The following is a 20,033-nucleotide window of genomic DNA, read 5'->3' on the forward strand; positions in this document are numbered from 1 at the left end:
GTGAGCACATTTTTGTCTAAAGCAATTGTTCCCTTTTTTCCCCGATTTGGAGTTATCATTTTTCGGTGGGCCCATGGAAAAAACTCCTAGGCCTTACCAAAATTACCTTATTCTTCTCCTTTAAACCAAATATCCCTAAATGCAGTTTTTTTCTTACTCTTGTCTCCCCTATTTTCCATCTCCCAATAATCACCCCATCCAAATAGAGTGTTAATGTACAACAATTAAATCTACTGCATTTAGATTTATTATAATTAATTTTCTTTATTGTTATTAATTTCCTACAACAACTTGATGTTTGTTAATGATAAGGATGAGCCAAATAATGACCATGTAGTTTAAACCCTATCCATAACCATTTTTCATTCTTACAACCCAAATGTATACGCGGAGTAATTAACTATGTTGTGAACGTACTGTGGACGTAAGTATATAATACTTCTCATTTGGAATGGATATGACAACTCACAACTATAAACCTTATCCATAACCATTTTTCATTCTTACAATCCAAATGTGTACGTGGGGTAATTAACCATTAGTTAGCCAAAAACTACTTCCAACTCACAACTATAAACCCTAACCATAAACATTTTTCATTCTTACAACCCAAATTTATACGTGGAGTAGTTAACCACTTGTTAGCTAAAAACAACTACTTCTAACATCAACTCCTATTCCCCGCAAGACACAAATGTCCCCGGTTCCATCACTACATGGAGTCATACATCATTTATATTACCCTAGCCTTCTTGATAGATTTTTAATCTTGTTTGGCTTTTGTTTTAGATAGAACCATAGAATGGAGAGAAGAAATATAGGTTGTGCTAAGATGGCTTTTAAAGCCCTTATTATTATTATTATTGAGGCCCAATTAACTCATTAACAGTTCCGAGTCTATCGTAGTCTCTTGGCCAGGAGTGAGACATGTCAAAAGGTAATGAGACAAATTAGCAAGAGGTGGTGTGCAAGTTTTGATTGAATGTTGAGTTAGGTTAAAGGGATGGAATAAAGAAAGAATTTTACTAATATATATTTTTAGAGTATATGTTAATAAATTATTTAAGAATTTTTTTATGGAAAAATAAAAAATGATTAACTTTTTTTTTATAGTTATTTTTAATTTTTTCATAAAAAGAATTTTTTAAAGGACAAAATTTAAGTATAGTATTTTCGGTGTTATTTTTTAAGATTTCATTTTAAGATTTAGTCATGTGCTTATTTAACTAAAAAATACACTTCTATCATATGAGAAAAAATTCACATGTAGAATCTTAAAAAGAGAACTTAAAAAACAGCACCTAAATATTGTACCTAAGTCTTACTCTTTTTTAAAATGAGTAATTAATATGTACCTAGACTTAACTTTATAAGACCCATAAAGAAAATATATAAAGAATAACCGGAAGGATTGAGACTTATTAAAGAAGGAAGTGACAGATAAATAAATTAGAGTAAAACCCAAATGCTAGGTGTCGATCCCTCCCTCTGTTAGTCTCAATCTTTTCCCTTATTAAGTATTAACAAACAAATAATTGCACTTATATATATATATATATATAATGTAGGTGGGGGTGGGAGATAGATAGTAATAGTTTGTTCACTTAAACAATGAACAATAATTCAAGTTCAACACCTCACAAGAATAAGGTAGGAGGAGATAGATGGTAACATGTGTAAAGTCATAATTGATCGAATCTGATACAAGATTGACAAAAACACAAAAAAAAAAAAAAAAAAAACACCCACATTACATTAGTCATTAGTCACAAAAACCTGACCTCACGTCACGTTTGGGGTTTACAAAACAAATAAGAAAGCCATAATTGCAGTTAATGTGCATCATTCACGGCCCATCTCCCAAAACCAACAAAGCAACCTAACTTCTCTTTGCTTCTGGTCTCTTCCTCTCTCTCTCTCTATTTCCATTGGCACAGCACAGAGAGAAAAAAGAGGCGGAAAACAAGAAAACTTTGAAGAGAGAGAGAGAGAGAGCAGCGAAAATTAAGAAGAGAAGAACGGGCAATGCTGAACGAGAAATCTGGTGAGTTTGAATCAAAATCGAAGAGGAGTGTATATGGGGAGTGGAGGTGGATCACTCGTGGATGGGCTTCGTCGCTGGTTTCAACGTCGCTCTTCTTCTACTACTACTACTAATAATAATAATACAACCAATATTATTATTGCTGATAACAACAACAATAATATAACTTCTTCTCATAACAACAACAGCAGCAATACTAATAACAAGAAGAAGCAGCAGCACAATAATAATAATAATAATAATAATATTAAAGATATTAATAATTATGAAAGTGGCGTTGGCCACGTCTCTTATGTTAGCGAAGTTCGCGCCCAATCGTCCATAATTTGTAAGAGCAAGAGGAAGCAACTAAAACAACACCACCAAGAAGAAGAACAAGGCATAGACGGATTGAAGCTTATTAAAGTTCCAAACTGGTCCAATTTCAAATCTACCAACATCAACATGGATTCAAACAAAAAGGTCCTCTCTCTCTCTCTCTCTCTCTTTCTTTCTTTCTTTTTTTTTGAGATCTGCTTCTCTGTTTTTGTTTTTGTTTTAATTCTTTCACGAGATCTAATTTTATGTTTTGTTATTTATTTATTTATTTTTTGGATTTAATCTTTATCAATTTGTTATTATATTTTTTTTTTTAGGCTGCATTTATATTAGTTTGTAAATGTTGTTGTTGTTGTTGTTTTTCTTAGGTTCTGTTTGTTTGCTGGTAAAATGTAGAAGAAAACTGAATCAATTCAAGTTTTGAAATTTGAGAAATGATAATGTAGGACCCGAGGGTTAGAAGCTTTGCCTAGTTGATCATTGTCTATTCTATTTGACTTCTTATTGAATTTTGTGTTTTTAATTAATGGTGTACTGTTCACCTTTGATCTCTTGCCAATGCATTTTTGGAAGAATGTGATTCTTGGACAAGTAGTGCGTCGTGCATTGGTTGGGGAATTTGAATGTGCACTGTCTGATTCTGTTTTTTGGTTCGATTAGTCCATAGTTACAACAATGGTGTCGGGGAATTTGAATGTTGGTTCTCCTTGTTAAATAGAGCAGGTAATGCCACTGAACTACAAGGCTCTTGGCTGTTTCTTGACTTTCTTGATTCGTTTAGAAATTGTGGTCTGACATAGTGCCATCTAGTGTAGCCATTTCTATATTAGAAATTGTTGGCTTCTATGTTGTTGATGCATTTACAATGTATGACACATTTAGAAAAAGGAAAGTTCTTATGTAAACTGCCCCCCCAATGGCCAGAAAATAAGCTGGGTTCTTTCTCTGAGGATTATAGGAATTGTTATGTTACTTGGACTGCTACCCCATCAGCTTCCTAGAAATGTTATTAGTTATGCAGAGATGTAAAAGCTCCTTGCACAACGGTTAAGTTTCTAATAATGTTATCCACACACCTAAGAAACATGCATTAGTCTCATAGTAGTTAAGTTGAACATTTATTTATTGGATCTAGTTCTTTAAGAATAGGTGTTTATACCATTCGTTCCTGTCCCCTACTTGTGTTGTGTCTCTATCTTGAATTAATTATTTGTTGCTGCATCAATGACACAAAAAAGTCATATTCTTCACTTGGTTTTGTTTTTTGGGTACCGGGTTTTCATTTACTTGTTCATAAATAATGCCTGGTATTCCTTGTACAGGGTGGGTTAGAAACAGAATTCTTCACAGAGTATGGAGAGGCAAGCCGGTACCAAGTTCAAGAAGTTATCGGGAAGGGAAGTTATGGTGTTGTCGGTTCTGCAATTGACAGCCATACTGGAGAAAGGGTTGCAATTAAGAAAATTAATGATGTTTTTGAACATGTTTCTGATGCCACAAGGATTCTGAGAGAAATTAAGCTCCTTCGATTGCTTCGTCATCCAGATATTGTAGAAATAAAACATATTATGCTTCCACCTTCACGGCGGGAATTTAGAGATATCTATGTCGTTTTTGAGTTGATGGAATCTGATCTTCACCAAGTAATTAAGGCTAATGATGATCTTACTCCTGAGCATTATCAGTTTTTCTTATACCAGCTTCTTCGTGGTCTGAAGTATATACATACAGGTTAGTGCTTTTCCAGCAATTTCTTTGGCTTTTATGGCTCTGAGGATAATCAATTAATTTCCCTGAGTTATTTGCAGCAAATGTATTTCATAGAGATTTAAAGCCAAAAAATATTCTTGCTAATGCTGACTGCAAATTAAAGATATGTGATTTTGGGCTTGCTCGTGTATCTTTCAATGATGCCCCATCAGCAATTTTCTGGACTGTAAGTTGTTCTGTCATGCATACCATAGCAGTTCACTGTATTTCTTTCTAGATCTGCTTTTTAAAATTATAGTTAAAAATTTTATTTTGTATTTTATTTTATTTCTAGCTCCTGACATCTGAACCTCCAGTTTCTAACTTGTTAACTGCTATTGAAGGACTATGTTGCAACTCGATGGTATCGTGCTCCTGAACTCTGTGGCTCTTTTTTCTCGAAAGTAAGCAAACTCTATTTTGTTTAATTATCCTACTGCCAGTTCCTGAAACATGATTTTTCTGAGCTGATTACTGGTTATGTTGCATAGGTGCCCCCCCCCACCCCCCTCTCCCTCCTCTCCTCTCTCTTATTTTTTCTCTCTTTTTTATGTGCTATTTTTAACATATTGCCTGAGTGAAAGTGAGCTGTTTTATGGCTGGTGTTATTCTTATGTGATAATCTAAATAATTTTTTAGTCATTTTATGATTATAACTTGAATATCACCAACTTCAGAAAGTAACACATCACTTCACTTAGTGCAGATTTCTTGCACACCTGTTTTTAATTGTACAAGATATTGGTTGTGAACTTTTAGGATGGTAGGTTTTAACTCTAAGCTAAGCTTGTTGTCCGTGTCTTTACACTACTAGCAAAGCTTTCTTTTTGTTAAACAATGGAAGAGAAAAATTTTCAATGTCTAATACTTAATGGAGCTGTCCTTTTGCTGATTGCCATTCATATTTTGGTCCATGACATGGATGATGGTAGGTATCTTGTAAATACAAAGTGAAAATTACCTTATTAAATAAAAAGTTTCCTCTTTATAACCGTAGTTTGTAGAATTCTTCAGTGAATAGTGAATACTTCATATCTTTTGGTCCCTTTTCAATTTCATCATACGTTTGGTGGATTCACCTACTTTGACGTTGAATATCTGCTGTAGTTAGTTTGCACACTGGCAACATAGGGCTAAAATTTTCCAAGTTGACTTTTTCCCTGAGTTCTGATGCATTCAAAAAATTGCTTAAGTTCCATTGTCATTAGTTTCTCAAATTAGTGGTGTGTCCTAAACTTTTTTAATGTGCATTAAACTTTGATAAGATTCTTTATTCATTAATAGTTTTTGATTTGTTATATATTCTAGTATGTGCTACTCTGGCCCAACCTTGTGATTGCTAGGAATGATCAATGGGTTTATTTTGCACACTTCACTGATGATGGGCTGTCAAAAAGTGAGCATACTTACATACTGTCTCTGTTTGGGACTTGACCCAAAATTCTGCATTGGTTCTGGACACACCTTGAATAAACTAATGCTAGTCTGCCAGTGATCATGTATTTAGTCATCCTGTATTAAAACAATTGTAGTTTACTGTTCATCCTGGACTACATTTACTCTTGAAAATTTGTGACTGTTAGGTTATTATTGCTGTTCCATTCAACATACATTCTTTTTTTTTTGGCCCTTTTGTAGCATGAGAAATGAGAAGTTTACTATGTGAGTTTTAATGCATTTTACTTGTTAAAACTTGTATTGAATTGTGATTATTGAACTATATGTTTAGTTTCACCTTTTTTTTTTTCTTTCTTTTTGCAGTACACCCCTGCAATCGATATTTGGAGTATAGGATGCATATTTGCAGAAATGCTTACAGGAAAACCATTGTTTCCTGGAAAAAATGTGGTGCACCAATTAGATCTCATGACTGATTTGCTTGGCACTCCTGCTGCTGAATCTATTGCAAGGGTTTGTTGTCTCTTTCTAGTGACTGCTTTGCTCTGTTATTATCCAAGACAAATTAATCATAAACCTTGAGAAAATTGTTTCTGGGGCTTCATCTATTTTGGCGTATATAATTTTTTAAAAACGTTTTCTGTGTTTTTTGATGTATAGTGCAACCAACATTTGCTAGTCACCACCATTCCCTAGTGACATTTTGTGCAACCAACTACTAGAAAATTATTGCATCAAAGCCTTTTCTACTCAAATGGCTTTAGACATCTCATGAGCAAAAGAAACCCACCAAAAAGAGAAAAAAAAACTTTTAGCTTTCACCCTAACTTGTTTCCAAATTCCAGGCTTCCCTCTAGATTTTCTATATATATATATATTCCCCCCACCCCTCCTTTTAACTGATTACTTTACTGTGGTATTAACAGATACGAAATGAAAAGGCAAGAAGGTATCTTGCTAGCATGCGGAGAAAACAACCAGTTCCTTTAACACAAAAGTTCCCTAATGCAGATCCATTGGCTCTTCGTTTACTAGAGCGCCTAGTTGCTTTTGATCCTAAAGACCGTCCGACAGCTGAAGAGGTGACTCATATTCAGCAATCCAAACAATAACCAAATTAAAGATTCCAATTAAATATGCATGAAATTTTATTTATCTAAATGTTTGAGATTATCTTTACCTCTTAATATCCCCTATGCTTTTGCCTATAGGCATTGGCTGATCCTTACTTTCAAGGTTTGTCTAATGTGGATCGTGAACCATCCACTCAACCCATATCAAAACTTGAGTTTGAGTTTGAGAGGAGGAAATTGGCAAAAGACGATGTTAGAGAGTTAATCTATAGAGAGGTATAGCCTTAAAATTTGATGCTTGTTGCTTATGTAGCAGAATGGCTTTTGTTTTCGTTATGGATATACTAAACCTTAGGATTGAATCAAGCAGATTTTAGAGTATCATCCCCAGATGCTGCAGGAGTATCTTCGAGGTGGAGATCAGACTAGCTTTATGTACCCAAGGTTGGCAATTATCTGTTATCTTTGAGTTGAGATCTCATTTTTATTCTTATAGGAGAGCTGTTTTATTCATTTTCTTATGTAAATTCAATGCTGCATTTTTTTAATTCATACTGAAATGTCATGTTCTAAAATTACATCCTCACGTGGAATTAATAAATTACAAACATTTAATTGTTCAAATCTATGATATAAAGTGAAAATCATTCTTCTTTATAGTAGTTTAGGATTCCATGACTGCACTTTTAATAAATAATATGTAAAAATATTTCTCTGCTATATGCCTGTATTTTGTGTGATTACCACCTCTCAGTGTATGTTAAACAAATTTAGGTACTCTTCCGTGTTTCTTCAACCGTAGAAGGTTGCCCCACCCTAATTTATGATTCTTATGAAATTTATTTCTTTAGCCTCATCTTTTTTGGCTTTAGCTTTCTTGTCCCAGTGTTGATGATTGTGTATTTTCCTTATGATCAGCTGGTTGTACTTCATTTATTTGGGAAAATGAGTTTTTCCATTGCTATCAGACTAATAAGTTCTTTTTTCTAGACTTCTCTGCCCTAACAGATTTCTAATTTTACTTTATTTTGGCCAAATTACACTTTTGGTCCTCCAAAATGGGCTAATTTCAAATTTTTCCTTATACATAAAGTTGTGTGAAATTTGAATTTTATCTCTTGACTTTCAAAATCAAGCCAATTTTATCTGTAATCAAATCAACTTCTTAGGATAAAATCAACTTAATTATGAAAGTTGAAAGACAAAATTAACTTGATTTGGAAAGTTGAGAGAAGAATTTGACTTAATTTTGAAAGCTGAGGGACGAAATTAACACAATTTATAGTTGATGGACCTTGATTTTGAAAGACGAAATTAACACAATTGAATGTATTGGGACGTAATGAAACTGAGATAAATGTGCTGGGACCAAAATTGTAACTTGGTTTAATTACTTACTTTAATGTGATAAAAACAGCTGCAGTCATTAACTGTGGAACTAGAGGTTCCCATTTAAAATTTGGGATATATTGTCATACATCGTTTGAAAGCTGTACAAGCACTCAACTTCATGATGCCTTGGAGTAATTTGGTTCCTGTGCTGAGTTCTGATTTCTGTATCTGCTCAATCTGGGGTCATGCCTTTAGGTAAAAATATAGGCTGACTCCTATGTTCTTTCCATTTTAATCATGCCTTTTCATTTATGCCCCTTTTTATGAATTTTTTTTGAACCATATAAGTTACCTAGCACATTGCTAATTTTTGTTGCATATGGAGAGAAAATTTTAATCAATCAAATTACCTTAGAATATATGCATCTTAATCAATTCTATTATGTCTTGTTTTGCTATGTATCTTTATTAAAATCTGAATTTCAGACTTGCCTATTTACATTTTATAATTATGTTTGTCCTTTATGTCCCAGCCCTTTGTTCCTTGATGAATTGCTGGTCATGGAAATGCCTTGAGAAACTTTGCAAACTAGTTAGTACTTAATAGTATTTAGTTATCACTTGTATGTTCTTTAATGAGCTTTTAATTTATAGGCAACACCTTGTGACTATTGTCCTCTTTATGCTTCATTAAGCATAAATTAGACAAAAAACCAGTCATTGCTTGTTAGAATTATGGTTAAATGATTAATTTTACCATTTCCTAATAGTTTAAGCTTTTGGGAGAATCAATAATTTAATATGGTATTAGAGTAGGAAATCCTGAGTTTGTCCTTGTCTTTCTCTACCCCCCACTTAAAAAACTAAAAATCTCACGTGATGGGCTCAACTTATTAAGGGGGAGTTTAGGCTCATACGTGAAGGGGAATGTTAGAATTATGGTTAAATGATTAAATTCCTCATTTCCTAATAGCTTAAGCTTTTAGATTGTTAATTTAACAAGTATTTTTTTGGTTATCAATCTGAACTACATCATTTATGAATCACTCAAATTCCCTGAGCAGATCACCAGAAAACCTTAGCATTTACTGACTGCTACTTCGACCATTTTTTGATGTGTACCCAATGGCAGTATTTGCATTTTTTGACCATGTGAATATGTGCTTAGCTTGTTCAAAGGAAATTTTTTGGAGTGATTAAATTAAAGGTTATGCAAAGTCATGGCCTAATCAGAGGAAAAAGTCTCAATGAGGAATGCTTTTAAACTGTAGTTATTTGAAATCTGTAGCCTATTTAAACTTGATAGATCACTTTTGGTTTTTTTTTTTTTGACTGTTTAGTTCTGTTGGTTTTCAACCATAGAAAACCAAATATCCAAAAAAGGTAATATTCAAATGGTTTGGTTGGCCTCTTATTTATAATCGTTTTGTTGGGTTTTTGGCCCATCTAGGTGATAGGAATATTCTTCAAGCCAAGAGCCTTGTAGCTCAAATAACAACTCTTGATGTTTCTAACAAAGATGTCTAGGGTTCAAATTCCCCTCATCCTCCACCATTGAATTACCATTCTTCACAAAATTATTTTCTTAAACACTTCAATTCCATTAGCATTACCTAAATACCATGTCCCCTTCAATTCCACTAGCATTATCTCTCTTTTTTAGTCCAAAAAACTGTCTTGGGGAGGGAAGAAGGGGTTTATCCATCCTGTTCCTTTTGTGTGACTATTTGAAGATATGGACACAGAAGAACAGCCTCTGTCAATGGAGGGACATACCCTCCTTTACTTCCACAATTATAGTCATGGGACTGGTGCTTCAAACATTAATTGTTTTCTTTGTACTGGAAAGCATTATTGTTATTGTTTTTCTACTAACTGAAAGGAACATAGAATTCATGCAACTTTAAATTTTGAGTTCTTTTCTGCTACATACTCCTTCACAAACTTGTCCACCTTTTGACTATTTATTAGTACATAGATGCTAATTTGCAAGTTAGCTATTCTTGTTATATTAAAAAAAGTGATACTTTCATGTTTAAATATGTTTCATGCTATGATTATTAGTTATTAACCTGTCTTTATGCAATTTAGTGGTGTAGATCGATTCAAACGACAGTTTGCGCATCTTGAGGAGCATTATGGTAAAGGAGAAAAAAGCAGTCCACTCCAAAGGCAGCATGCTTCCTTACCAAGGTACATGCTCAATTGAAAAAGTTGGCTTGTTCTTAATTTTAACTTGGTGATGTTCTTAAAGCTTCAAGACTGCTCTCTCTCACACCCACTTCAGTCATTTTTGGCAAACCCATTTCAGTCATTTTTGGTTAAATAACTCCAAATTTTTTGTGTTGTTTTGTTCAGTTTTCTTTTAAAACCATTATTTTTAAAATATATATTGAACTCTTTTATTAATATTCCACTTGTTCCCTATGTCCTTGTAATTTTTTTTATGGTTATATAATTTCTTTTACTTTTAAAAACAAAAATAGGGTAAGATGCATTTTTTTTTTGTCCCTCAAATTTTTTTTTATTTTTTTTTTTTTTTTGAGCCCTCTTAAAACATTCATTTTGTTATTTCAAATTTTTAACAATTTTTTATCTTCCGTCCATGTTTCCGTTTATGTGACTAATGGAATGTTGACACCTCATATCTAAGGGACCAAAATCATACTGACCCTTAAATGAATACTTTTATATAAAACTAGCTTGCAGCATGTGATTTGCACCATTTTAAAAATATATTATTTGTTATTATTGTCTATATAATTGTTGAATTTTGACTTGGAGATATTAACAATACAAATTTGCTTCATAACCAACTTTAAAATTGACCTCTTCAAATTTAGGCTGCAATAGAGTACCTATACAAAGCAAATGAAGTTAATGCAATCTTTCACATGTGATCAAGAACTACTATTTACATGATTGCTAGTTGTATTTTTTATTTTTATTCTTATTTTATTTTATTTTTAAAATGTACAAATTAGCATGGTCCTAAGTCAATGGTAAAAATGTGCTAATCTAAATGAATTGAAATTCTTTATTTATTTTGAGTCTTATAATATAATGATACTAATCTTAATAAAAAAAGAATCAAAGATTAAATTACCATGTTAAAAGTAAAAAACCAAGCATGCTATTTAGATAAATAGCTAATTAGTTCTTTTTGAATTAAAAGCTTTAGTTGTTGTAACTCCAACTTATGATATGAATGTTAATCTAATAAACAATAGAGAAGGTGATCAGAAATAGGAGAAGAAATATAATAAAGGCTTGGTACAAAATACCAATTACAAAAATCTTGGTCTTTTTATATATATCTTGATCATTTTTTCATATTGAGCCATGCACAAAATTTCAAAGATTAAACTAAACAATGTTTTCAATAAAATATTAAAAAAATAGAGAGAGAGAGAGAGAGAGAGTAACAATCTTTGATTTAATTAATGAGATTAGTGAGAATATTAAATAATATCCTGGAATCAATAAAATCTCCAACACAAAAGGGCACAGGGCTCAATAGGGTGCAGTCATTATAGTACTATACAATTGTGCAAAGCAGAGCTAGCATAGCCATGTGGCAAGAAATGAGCTATTTTAGGGTTTCTAGGTTTGAACTTTCTCTTTGCTGTCTTTACATAATTATATAGATAAGTTAATGTAGATTTTATGCATTTTGGTTCAGATCAGATTGTGACAAGTTAATGTAGATTTTGAGCTACAAAGTAAGCTCTAGCTACCAAAAGATAAAAAAAATAAAAAAAAGAAATCTAATTAAACTATTTAGGTGATTTTTCTGCATTACGAATTCTAATGTCATTGTTTTTGTAGGGAGCGGGTTAATGTACCCAAGGAAGAGACTGCTGACCAAAATGGTGAATTTGAAGGGCGAACTGCAGCTGCTGTTGCTACAGGTCTCCAGAGTTCTCCAAGGGCGCTGCAATCTAATAATTTGGAAACTGCTAACTCAGAGTCAGAAAATGGATTTAATAAGCCAAACTACAGTGCTCGTAGCCTGTTGAAGAGTGCTAGTATGAGTGGTTCCAAGTGTATTGAAGTGAAACCTAGAAAAGATTTGGAGGTAACTAATGTATTTTTTTCTTAACATTTCCTGTTTGTCCATATAATTTTTCCTTGCATGGTAGTTGATGATGACTCCCTATTAACCTCTGCAGCAGGAATTTCCAATATTAGAATGATTCACTGATTGTGTTTGGGCAGCTAGAAATCTCTTAAGTTTCAAACTAACCATTTCTTTTTCCTCAAATGACATTTAAAATGGCATTACATTATGCTTTCATTTGACTCTTTTGTTGATGACTGTTAAATATGGCTGCTACGTACCAAAAATTGTCATTATTTTTGCTTTGATAATGACTGCATTCTTCTGGCTGTTACTGTAATTGTGGTTTTCACTTGCTTCTAATGATGTGTCTTTGCCTTAGGCCATTCAAGACCAAATGGATTCAATTTTTGATTCATGGGCATCTTTATAATATTCCCCTTACACTACAAAGCATAATTAAAACAAAACAAAATGAAGTCATTGAAAAAAGAGTAAATAACCTGTGTAATCTGAAATTTACATGACAGAGGGATTGTTTCTAAATTGATATCACACACACACAAACACTGAGCTTGCATTTTATCCGGTGATTTTCTCATTTTGGATTTTTCACAGCAGGAAGAAGCAATTCCTGAGGCCAATGATGAGGCACTTGATGGCTTATCACATAAGGTTGCAGCCCTACACGCTTGATTCAATACTTCTGATCTATTTTAGGAAGAGTTTCAGAAGGTGGTGTTTTGTGCTCTGCCCATATTTTCCCCATGATATGGTTAAAGGGTACCACGTTGAAGATTCTCAAGTTTTTTCATGTAGAAGCTAACAATAGGATTGCGTCATAACCGTGTTACTACAGTACAGGGAAGAATTGCTCTCTTGTAATTAAACTCTTATTTGTATTTGGAAGAAACCACAACAATTTCCATTATGTACTGTGATACGCAGGGAGAAAAAAATGTTGGTTTGAAGAAAAAGGTATCTGTATTTTGTTTTCATATCAGTGAGATTTATAATCACTTTTTCGTGATTGATGATAATTTGGCTACTAATGACAACCTAAGAGCATCCAATACTTATATGATTTATCATATAGAAAAGATAATCCCCGTGACCCGTCTTTATGTATTGATGCGTGATCTGCCATTGTCTATCCTTATAATTTAGTAACTGTGGACATACTTCAAGGGTTACTATTTATCTTCTTCTTATTTTGGATGTTGCGAGGAGCCAAGTTTATTGGAGATTGTCATGTCTTTGGTTTTCGGCATAGGGAAAAACACGGGTTTTCTTTGTACAATTTGCTTGGGCTGTAAAGTAATTCCCTGGAAAAGCAATTTGCACTTTCTATGGCAATGAGCGTTCAATGAATGCATTGAAGCATCGAAGGTTTTATTTCTGATTGGATGTCTATTATTGATGGTATGGTATTCTTCTTTATTCTTCAGACTTTTTCTTTTTTGATTTATTGAATTCCAGAAAGTAATTATGCTTCTTTTTATTTATTTATTATCTGGTAGGTAGTTATACCAGAAAGTAACATCCATACAATTATGCTTTCCGAGCTAGAGAGGCTTTTTTTATTTTTTTATTTTTTTTTTTATTTTTTTTTATTTTTTTTTATTTAAATTAAAAAAAAAAGACAAATATATAAACCACTCGATTTTTATGGTCGATAATTCTAGTCTAGATGTTGGATGCGTACCCTCAATAATTGTAGGCTCTATTTTCTTTAGTTTGAATTTGACCCAAAGAAAGGGGAAAATCCCATGTGGGAAGTTGTTAATTGGCTGCTTTTAACTTACCACGGTTTGAATCAAAATTTGTTTTTCAAAGATACAGACAGATTTCAAGGTTATCACTGAAAACAGACCCAAGTTTCCCAACTCAAGTTGTCTTCCTCCCTTGAGTTGGCAACTCAACGAGTGGTTTGTGTTGGTTAGCCAATTTTTCTTAGGCAATCAAGTCTTTACAAGGAAGTAACGAAAAGTACAAAAAGGGATTCTACGATGGAACACCCAAAATCCAAATGTGATAGTTACATATAGTTGATACATCAACTGCATGGCGATGCTGTTTAAACTTCAAAGCTTAAGCACTGATTAGTTCTATAGTTAAAAACAAGTTGAGACTAGTTTCTACTCTCCACTACGCATATGATTATCTATGGTATATCGTGGTTGAAAAATTTTCTATAGATATGTTATTATATCGAACTAAAAACTACTCTTACAGCATAATTTCTGTACTCCGTATATTTTCTATCCCCTAATTTTCAATTGTCTCAACCAACATTGCATCATTTATCTAAGAATTACATCCTGAGGTTAATTCCAGCCCACTCATTTATGTTTAAACGAATTTAGAAAGCTTAGATAATAAAAAAGTTTTTCGCTATGTATTATCTGCAAAAGAGCACAAGCGATATAACCAATTGGGAAAAAACTCTTGCATGCAGTGTGTTAAACACAACTGATTTTTTATAACTGAAAACGTGATTTAAAATCACATTTTCGGTTTAGATAACACAGTGTGTGAAATAGACATCCCCCTAACCAATTAATAGCAGTTTATGGCTCTTGGCCAGTAGGCAGAATTACCATAAACTGTTAAGGAAGGAAATTCAACACATTTACATTGCCTTGATCAAGAACATGCAAAGAGGGATATTTCATTGATTCTTGATTTGCCAGTTGAGAATACAAATCATTCTTGAACCTGGAAAAAAAAACTCATATTGAATTGTTGATTCCCTTGCAAAGGCATAATAGTTTCTAAGTTGATGACAAGTCCAATCGGTCAATCAAAACTATCCGGAACTCAATAGGAAGAGGAAAACATGAAATGAACAGAGTGACAGTACCGAATCCCAAAAAGACAAAAAAAAAATAAAAAAGAAGAAGAAGAAGAAGAAGAAGAAGAAGAAGAAAAGAAAAGAAAAAGCACAAAGATAAACAAAGGACATAGATTGCGTAAGCTAGAATCGACAAACTTTTATATACAGCCCATGTAGACATTAGCATCTCAAATGGCACAATGAAGACCCTTTTCTTCCATATTCTCCAGGCTTATCAGGTGAAGTTATCATCACATTGCCAAAATGGACATTTTCAATAGGAATGGCGTGAAGTTTTGGTGGATTGGCCTTCCTTCCTCAATGCCTGAAATGAGATTGCAAGAGACAGACATATAGCATATCTATATAAGCAGGCTTAATGATTTGTGAATGGAAAATTATATTACTAATAGCCATCTTAATCATGGCTGACGTTCCTATCTTTTTTTTTTTTTTTAAATCATGGCTGACGATAGGAGGGGCACTTATTGCTTAGATATTGTTCCAAACTATTGTTTAAATAAAGGAACCAGAAACTGATTACGAGGAAAACAGTTTCTTCAGTTTGTAAACCAGCATTTAAGTGTATTTGAACAGAATCACAGAGTGGATTTAGATTATATTGAGCAATGAAAGTTGGACGTCTAGTTTGTAAGAAATACAGCTGTTAGAAATTGATTTTAACAATGTCACTTCCTAGGAGGTTCTTTCTTAAGCACAAGAAAATCATGAATCTAGTAACTAAGCAATGTCAAGTCTTAACCTGAAAGCAAAACTAGAGGTTGAATCTGAGAAGAGACATTGCTCTAAATACCTCAGTGATATCGCCTCCATGAAGAACACTTGTCCAGCTGTTTTCTCCGAGGATCAGCTGACTGATTCCAGCTTTTGTTTATTTCACCATGTACTCCACCTTGAACTTTCTCTTTTGTTTGCAATTTGAAATCTAATAAAAATAATGAGACCACAGCTCCCATTACCAACCAGAGATAAATCTTATTTCCATATAATCAGTAATTAGTCCAGAATTTCTGCATATATCCAACGTTATTCCACCTATCCTGAGAAATTTAGGAAGTAGATTTTCTTGTACATGCAATGTTATCCACTAAAAAAGGACAAAGAATGAACATCTGATTCCAATCTTCTTTCAGAAGAGTTGATAAAATTTTCAAACAACTAGGATATTATAATCTTTTTATCTGAAAGGATTTAACACTAAGTCCAGAGAATAGACTTGAAACAGCAATATAGCATTTCCACCTAATAAATCTCTGCTCTCACCAGTAGTCCCCACATGAACATGAACCACCACTGAAGTGGTGAAAACGGTGGGAATCCCTTAAGATTATCAACCTTCCCTCAATCTTGGATATGTGTTTGATAGCATTGTGGCAGTCTTCACACACCCGCAAATTTTTCATCACACGGATTGGTCTCCCAGCTGGTATAGAAAGAATTCCAAATGCCACAGCTAATTTCTCACTGTGATACTTCAGCATATGCTCCTTCTCCTCCTCTTCCACATCATGTAAAACCAACTTTGTAGAAGAAACATACCCGTCCAGCTTCATTTTCAAATCCAATTCTTCTAAAAAGGCATATATTCGGCCCTTCTCCGGGTGGAAGGAGTCCCCAACTGAAAATGTATGAACCATATTCTCCACTTCAAGCCAACTATACCCAGGTACTTTCTTCACACCATTATCCCTCATTTTCAATCTCATTCTGCTCACATCGCCCCATCTACCTGAAGCTGCATATAAATTTGAGAGAAGAACATACATTCCTGAGTTATCAGGTTCCATCTCAAAAATAATCTTAGCAGCCTTTTCACCTAATTCAGTATTGCCATGAATCCTGCTTGCACCAAGTAGAGCACCCCATGTAGCAGCATCTGGTTCGAAAGGCATATTTCTCATTAAATTCTGGGCCTCATTCAGACGCCCAGCTCGGCCAAGAAGATCAATCATGCATGTATAGTGTTTTGAGTTTGCTGTTATACCATAATCGCAATTCATTGAATAAAAATATTCAGTGCCCTTATCTAGCAACCCAGTGTGACTACAAGCAGATAACACACCAACCTGAAAATACAGTAGAGAAGAAGAAAAAACCATTAGATACAGAAAGAAGATATGTACAAACAAACAGATGATTAGAAACAATATGCCAAAACCTATTTTCCTAAATCATTCATCTACTGAACTGACTACCAACCTATGATCATTATAAATGGTGATAGCTTTGGGGGAGTACTTTCAAGAACCACGATTTGCAATAATTTGCGCTGAAGGAGATAAAAAGTGATGCTAATGACGATGTGTTAAATAAGTACCCAATCAAGTCTCAATGGCTTAAAACATTTTCTCATACTTATATTTTCCTTAACACCCGGCGGGGGGGGGGGGGTTTGGTTACATATGTACAACAGAGAGAGAGTGAAAGTGAACTGAGAGAATTAAAGTATCAACCTTGTAAATTATATGCCCCAATCTTGTATTTGAACAAAATCAGAGATTAAAGATATGATGGAACTTACTCAAAGCACAACTAAGGTAAGGCTTAGGCGAAGAAATATTTCTTTTAGGCAAGTGTAACTCGCGTTATCAGTGTTTATTTTTTGCTATGTTTGGGACAACATTTTAAGATATCAATTTGCTATTGTCTTTGAGGATTAAGATAAATACATTAGAAAAATGGACACTTGCAATCATGGTGGCCATATAGAGAATCCAGGAAAAAAGAATATTGCTGGGTGGAAACAAAGAACTGATGTGGAAAAAGTTGACAAAAGTTATAACATGCAATTCTCAAAAAAATGAAAAAGATAATCTTTTGGTGGCTTATTGCACTATAACACACCATATTATGCCTAAGAGAAGAATCAACGATATTATATATTATAAGGAATTAAGAATTGAAATTAATACAGTAAAACCCAAGATATTTTGTCATATAATCAAAATGAGAAAAATAGGAAGTTGAGCAATAAACTTGATCCCATGAATGAGGGCACCTTAATAAATTGAGCCAGAGCTTTAGCAGGTAGTGGCAAATCAAATTGAAATATGAAATGGATATTATGTTCATGCTATGAGGTCTAAATGAAAAATAAGTGTAAAACTATAATTACCATAGTGACGTCATCTGGTTTGATACCCGCTGTCTTCATTGACTCAAAAACCGTCATAGCCTCTTTGCCAAATCCATGTCTTGCGTATCCTGCTATCATTGTGTTCCACGAGACAACATCCTTTTCTGATATCTCTTCAAAAATATCATATGCTTCATCTATGCTTCCACATTTACAATACATTGCAAGAAGTGCATTCCCCACATAACACCCGGTCTCCAATCCTGCCTTAACTAGCCGCCCATGCAATTGCTTCCCCAACTCAAGAGCAGCAATATCGGCACATGCACTCAAAGAACAAGTAAATGCAGACCTATTTAATCTTTCACCATTCCTTTTCATCTTCACAAATAGATGCAAAGCCTCTTCACCATGACCACTTTGAGCATAACCAGCAATAATTGCTGCCCAAGAAATGCTGTCACGCTGAGACATTCTATCAAACAAATTCCTAGCTTGAGAAATATCGCCACTCTGAGCATAGCCAGTAATCATAGTATTCCAAGAGCTGATGTTTCGACAAGGCATTGCCTCGAACAAGTCCCTTGCCGTGTCCATTCTCTTGCACTGCACATATCCTGCAATCATTGCATTCCATGAAACCTCATTTTTCTCTGGCATCTCATCGAAAACTCTTCTCGCTTCATCCAGCATCCCATTCTGCACATAGCCAGATACCAGTGCCGTCCACGTAAACACATCCCGACTAGGAGACTCCTCAAACAATCTCCTAGCTTCTGACAACTCTCCATTCTGCGCATAACCTGTAACAATAGTATTCCAAGAAATCTCATCTCTCATAGGCATCTGATCAAAAAGTCGTCTAGCATCAACCAACCTCTTCCTCTTTACATACCCACCCATCAAACAATTCCAAGAGACCACTTCCCAATCCTCTTTTGACTCAAACAACCTACAAGCCTCTTCTATCCTCCCATTCTGCACATATGTTGAAAGTAATCCATTCCATGATATCTCATTCTTATCCGGCATCCTATCAAAAATCTTCCTTGCCTCATCAACATATCCATTCTGTGCATACCCAGATAACATAGCGTTCCACGACACAACATCCCTTTCGGGCATCTGATGAAACAAAACACGAGCAGCACCAAGATTCCGATTCCTCACATACCCACTAAGCATCACATTCCAAGAAACCAAGTCTCTGTCAGGCATTTTCTCAAACATGTCTCGTGCAAGCCCAAACTTGTCATTCGACAGGTACCCAGATATCATGGCGTTGTAAGAGACCGAACTCCGTCGTGGCATTGAATTGAAGACTTGGAGGGCTGACTTCCATTGGCCATTGCGCATGTGGGTGGTAATGGACATGTTCCATTTCACAATTTCCAAGTCTGAAATGGCTGACTTCTTGTTCTTAGGTTCGCTGCGTTTTTGGGTTAATGTTTTCTTCGATGGGGTTGAGGTTTTCGTTGCATTTTGGAGCTTGTTGTTGATGGGTTCGTTTTGAAGCGAGCGATAGCAGGTGCTGCTTAACTGTCTGAAACTATAATTCCCGCGCATAACTTTCAGTTTAAATGATTTTTTAGACAATATCCTAATTTCATCATCATACCAATTGCAATTTTATAGAAAATATCAACCGGAGTGCTGCCATGCGACGGAACAAAGTTTTTTCTCAAATTAGTTTAGAAAAAAATTCTACAAACTATAAGTGTGAATTTTGAAATCTATCAATTAGATTGTATTTTCTTATTATATCTTTTATACTTACAAAATTTTTAAAATCATTAAAGATTAATTGCTATGTTCTCAAATAAATGATAAAATTGCAAGTTTTTGTGATTTAAAATTGAATATAAAAAATAAGTTATGATTGAATAGTAAATAACATCCATTTAAACGAAATTGAATACGCATGTTAAGAATATAAGAAACATGAAATTTAGTGGTTAAATTTTTAAAATTCACATCCAAAAAAGAGATATACGAAAAGTTTGAAGAGTTTAAAAATTTTGTTCCACATGACCTCTCTGAGTCCCACAAAAATAGAAGTTTTGTGCATTCATGTGTGACCCAAGAGGAAAAGTATCTAGTGAGTTGGGTGTATATGCCCGTTGTGA

At 34.0% G+C, this 20,033-nt stretch overlaps 2 protein-coding genes across 3 annotated transcripts; one reads left to right on the forward strand and one right to left on the reverse strand.

Moving 5' to 3' along the window:
- Positions 1-1,798: 1,798 nt before the first annotated feature.
- LOC112038582 (mitogen-activated protein kinase 9) lies at positions 1,799-13,014 on the forward strand. 2 transcript variants are annotated; one of them, XM_024071403.2, is made up of 11 exons: positions 1,799-2,506; positions 3,685-4,093; positions 4,171-4,298; positions 4,456-4,515; positions 5,873-6,022; positions 6,436-6,591; positions 6,721-6,858; positions 6,953-7,026; positions 10,006-10,107; positions 11,743-11,992; positions 12,593-13,014. In XM_024071403.2, exons 1-11 carry the CDS (start codon positions 2,078-2,080, stop codon positions 12,668-12,670), a joined length of 1,974 nt encoding a protein of 657 aa, XP_023927171.1. In that variant the 5' UTR covers positions 1,799-2,077; the 3' UTR covers positions 12,671-13,014. The 2 variants fall into 2 exon arrangements, with proteins under 2 accessions (XP_023927171.1, XP_023927172.1); XM_024071404.2 differs by having other exon boundaries at positions 1,801-2,506; positions 12,596-13,014.
- Positions 13,015-14,616: 1,602 nt separating this feature from the next.
- On the reverse strand, positions 14,617-19,611 carry LOC112038589 (pentatricopeptide repeat-containing protein At4g02750). Its single transcript, XM_024071412.2, has 3 exons — positions 17,947-19,611; positions 15,625-16,897; positions 14,617-15,135 (listed from the first exon to the last, which is right to left on the reverse strand). Exons 1-2 carry the CDS (start codon positions 19,471-19,473, stop codon positions 16,091-16,093), a joined length of 2,334 nt encoding a protein of 777 aa, XP_023927180.2. The 5' UTR covers positions 19,474-19,611; the 3' UTR covers positions 14,617-15,135; positions 15,625-16,090.
- Positions 19,612-20,033: the final 422 nt, after the last annotated feature.

This window comes from Quercus suber, unplaced genomic scaffold (assembly GCF_002906115.3).
Source record: "Quercus suber isolate HL8 unplaced genomic scaffold, Cork oak 2.0 scaffold_196, whole genome shotgun sequence".
Lineage (NCBI taxonomy): Eukaryota > Viridiplantae > Streptophyta > Magnoliopsida > Fagales > Fagaceae > Quercus > Quercus suber.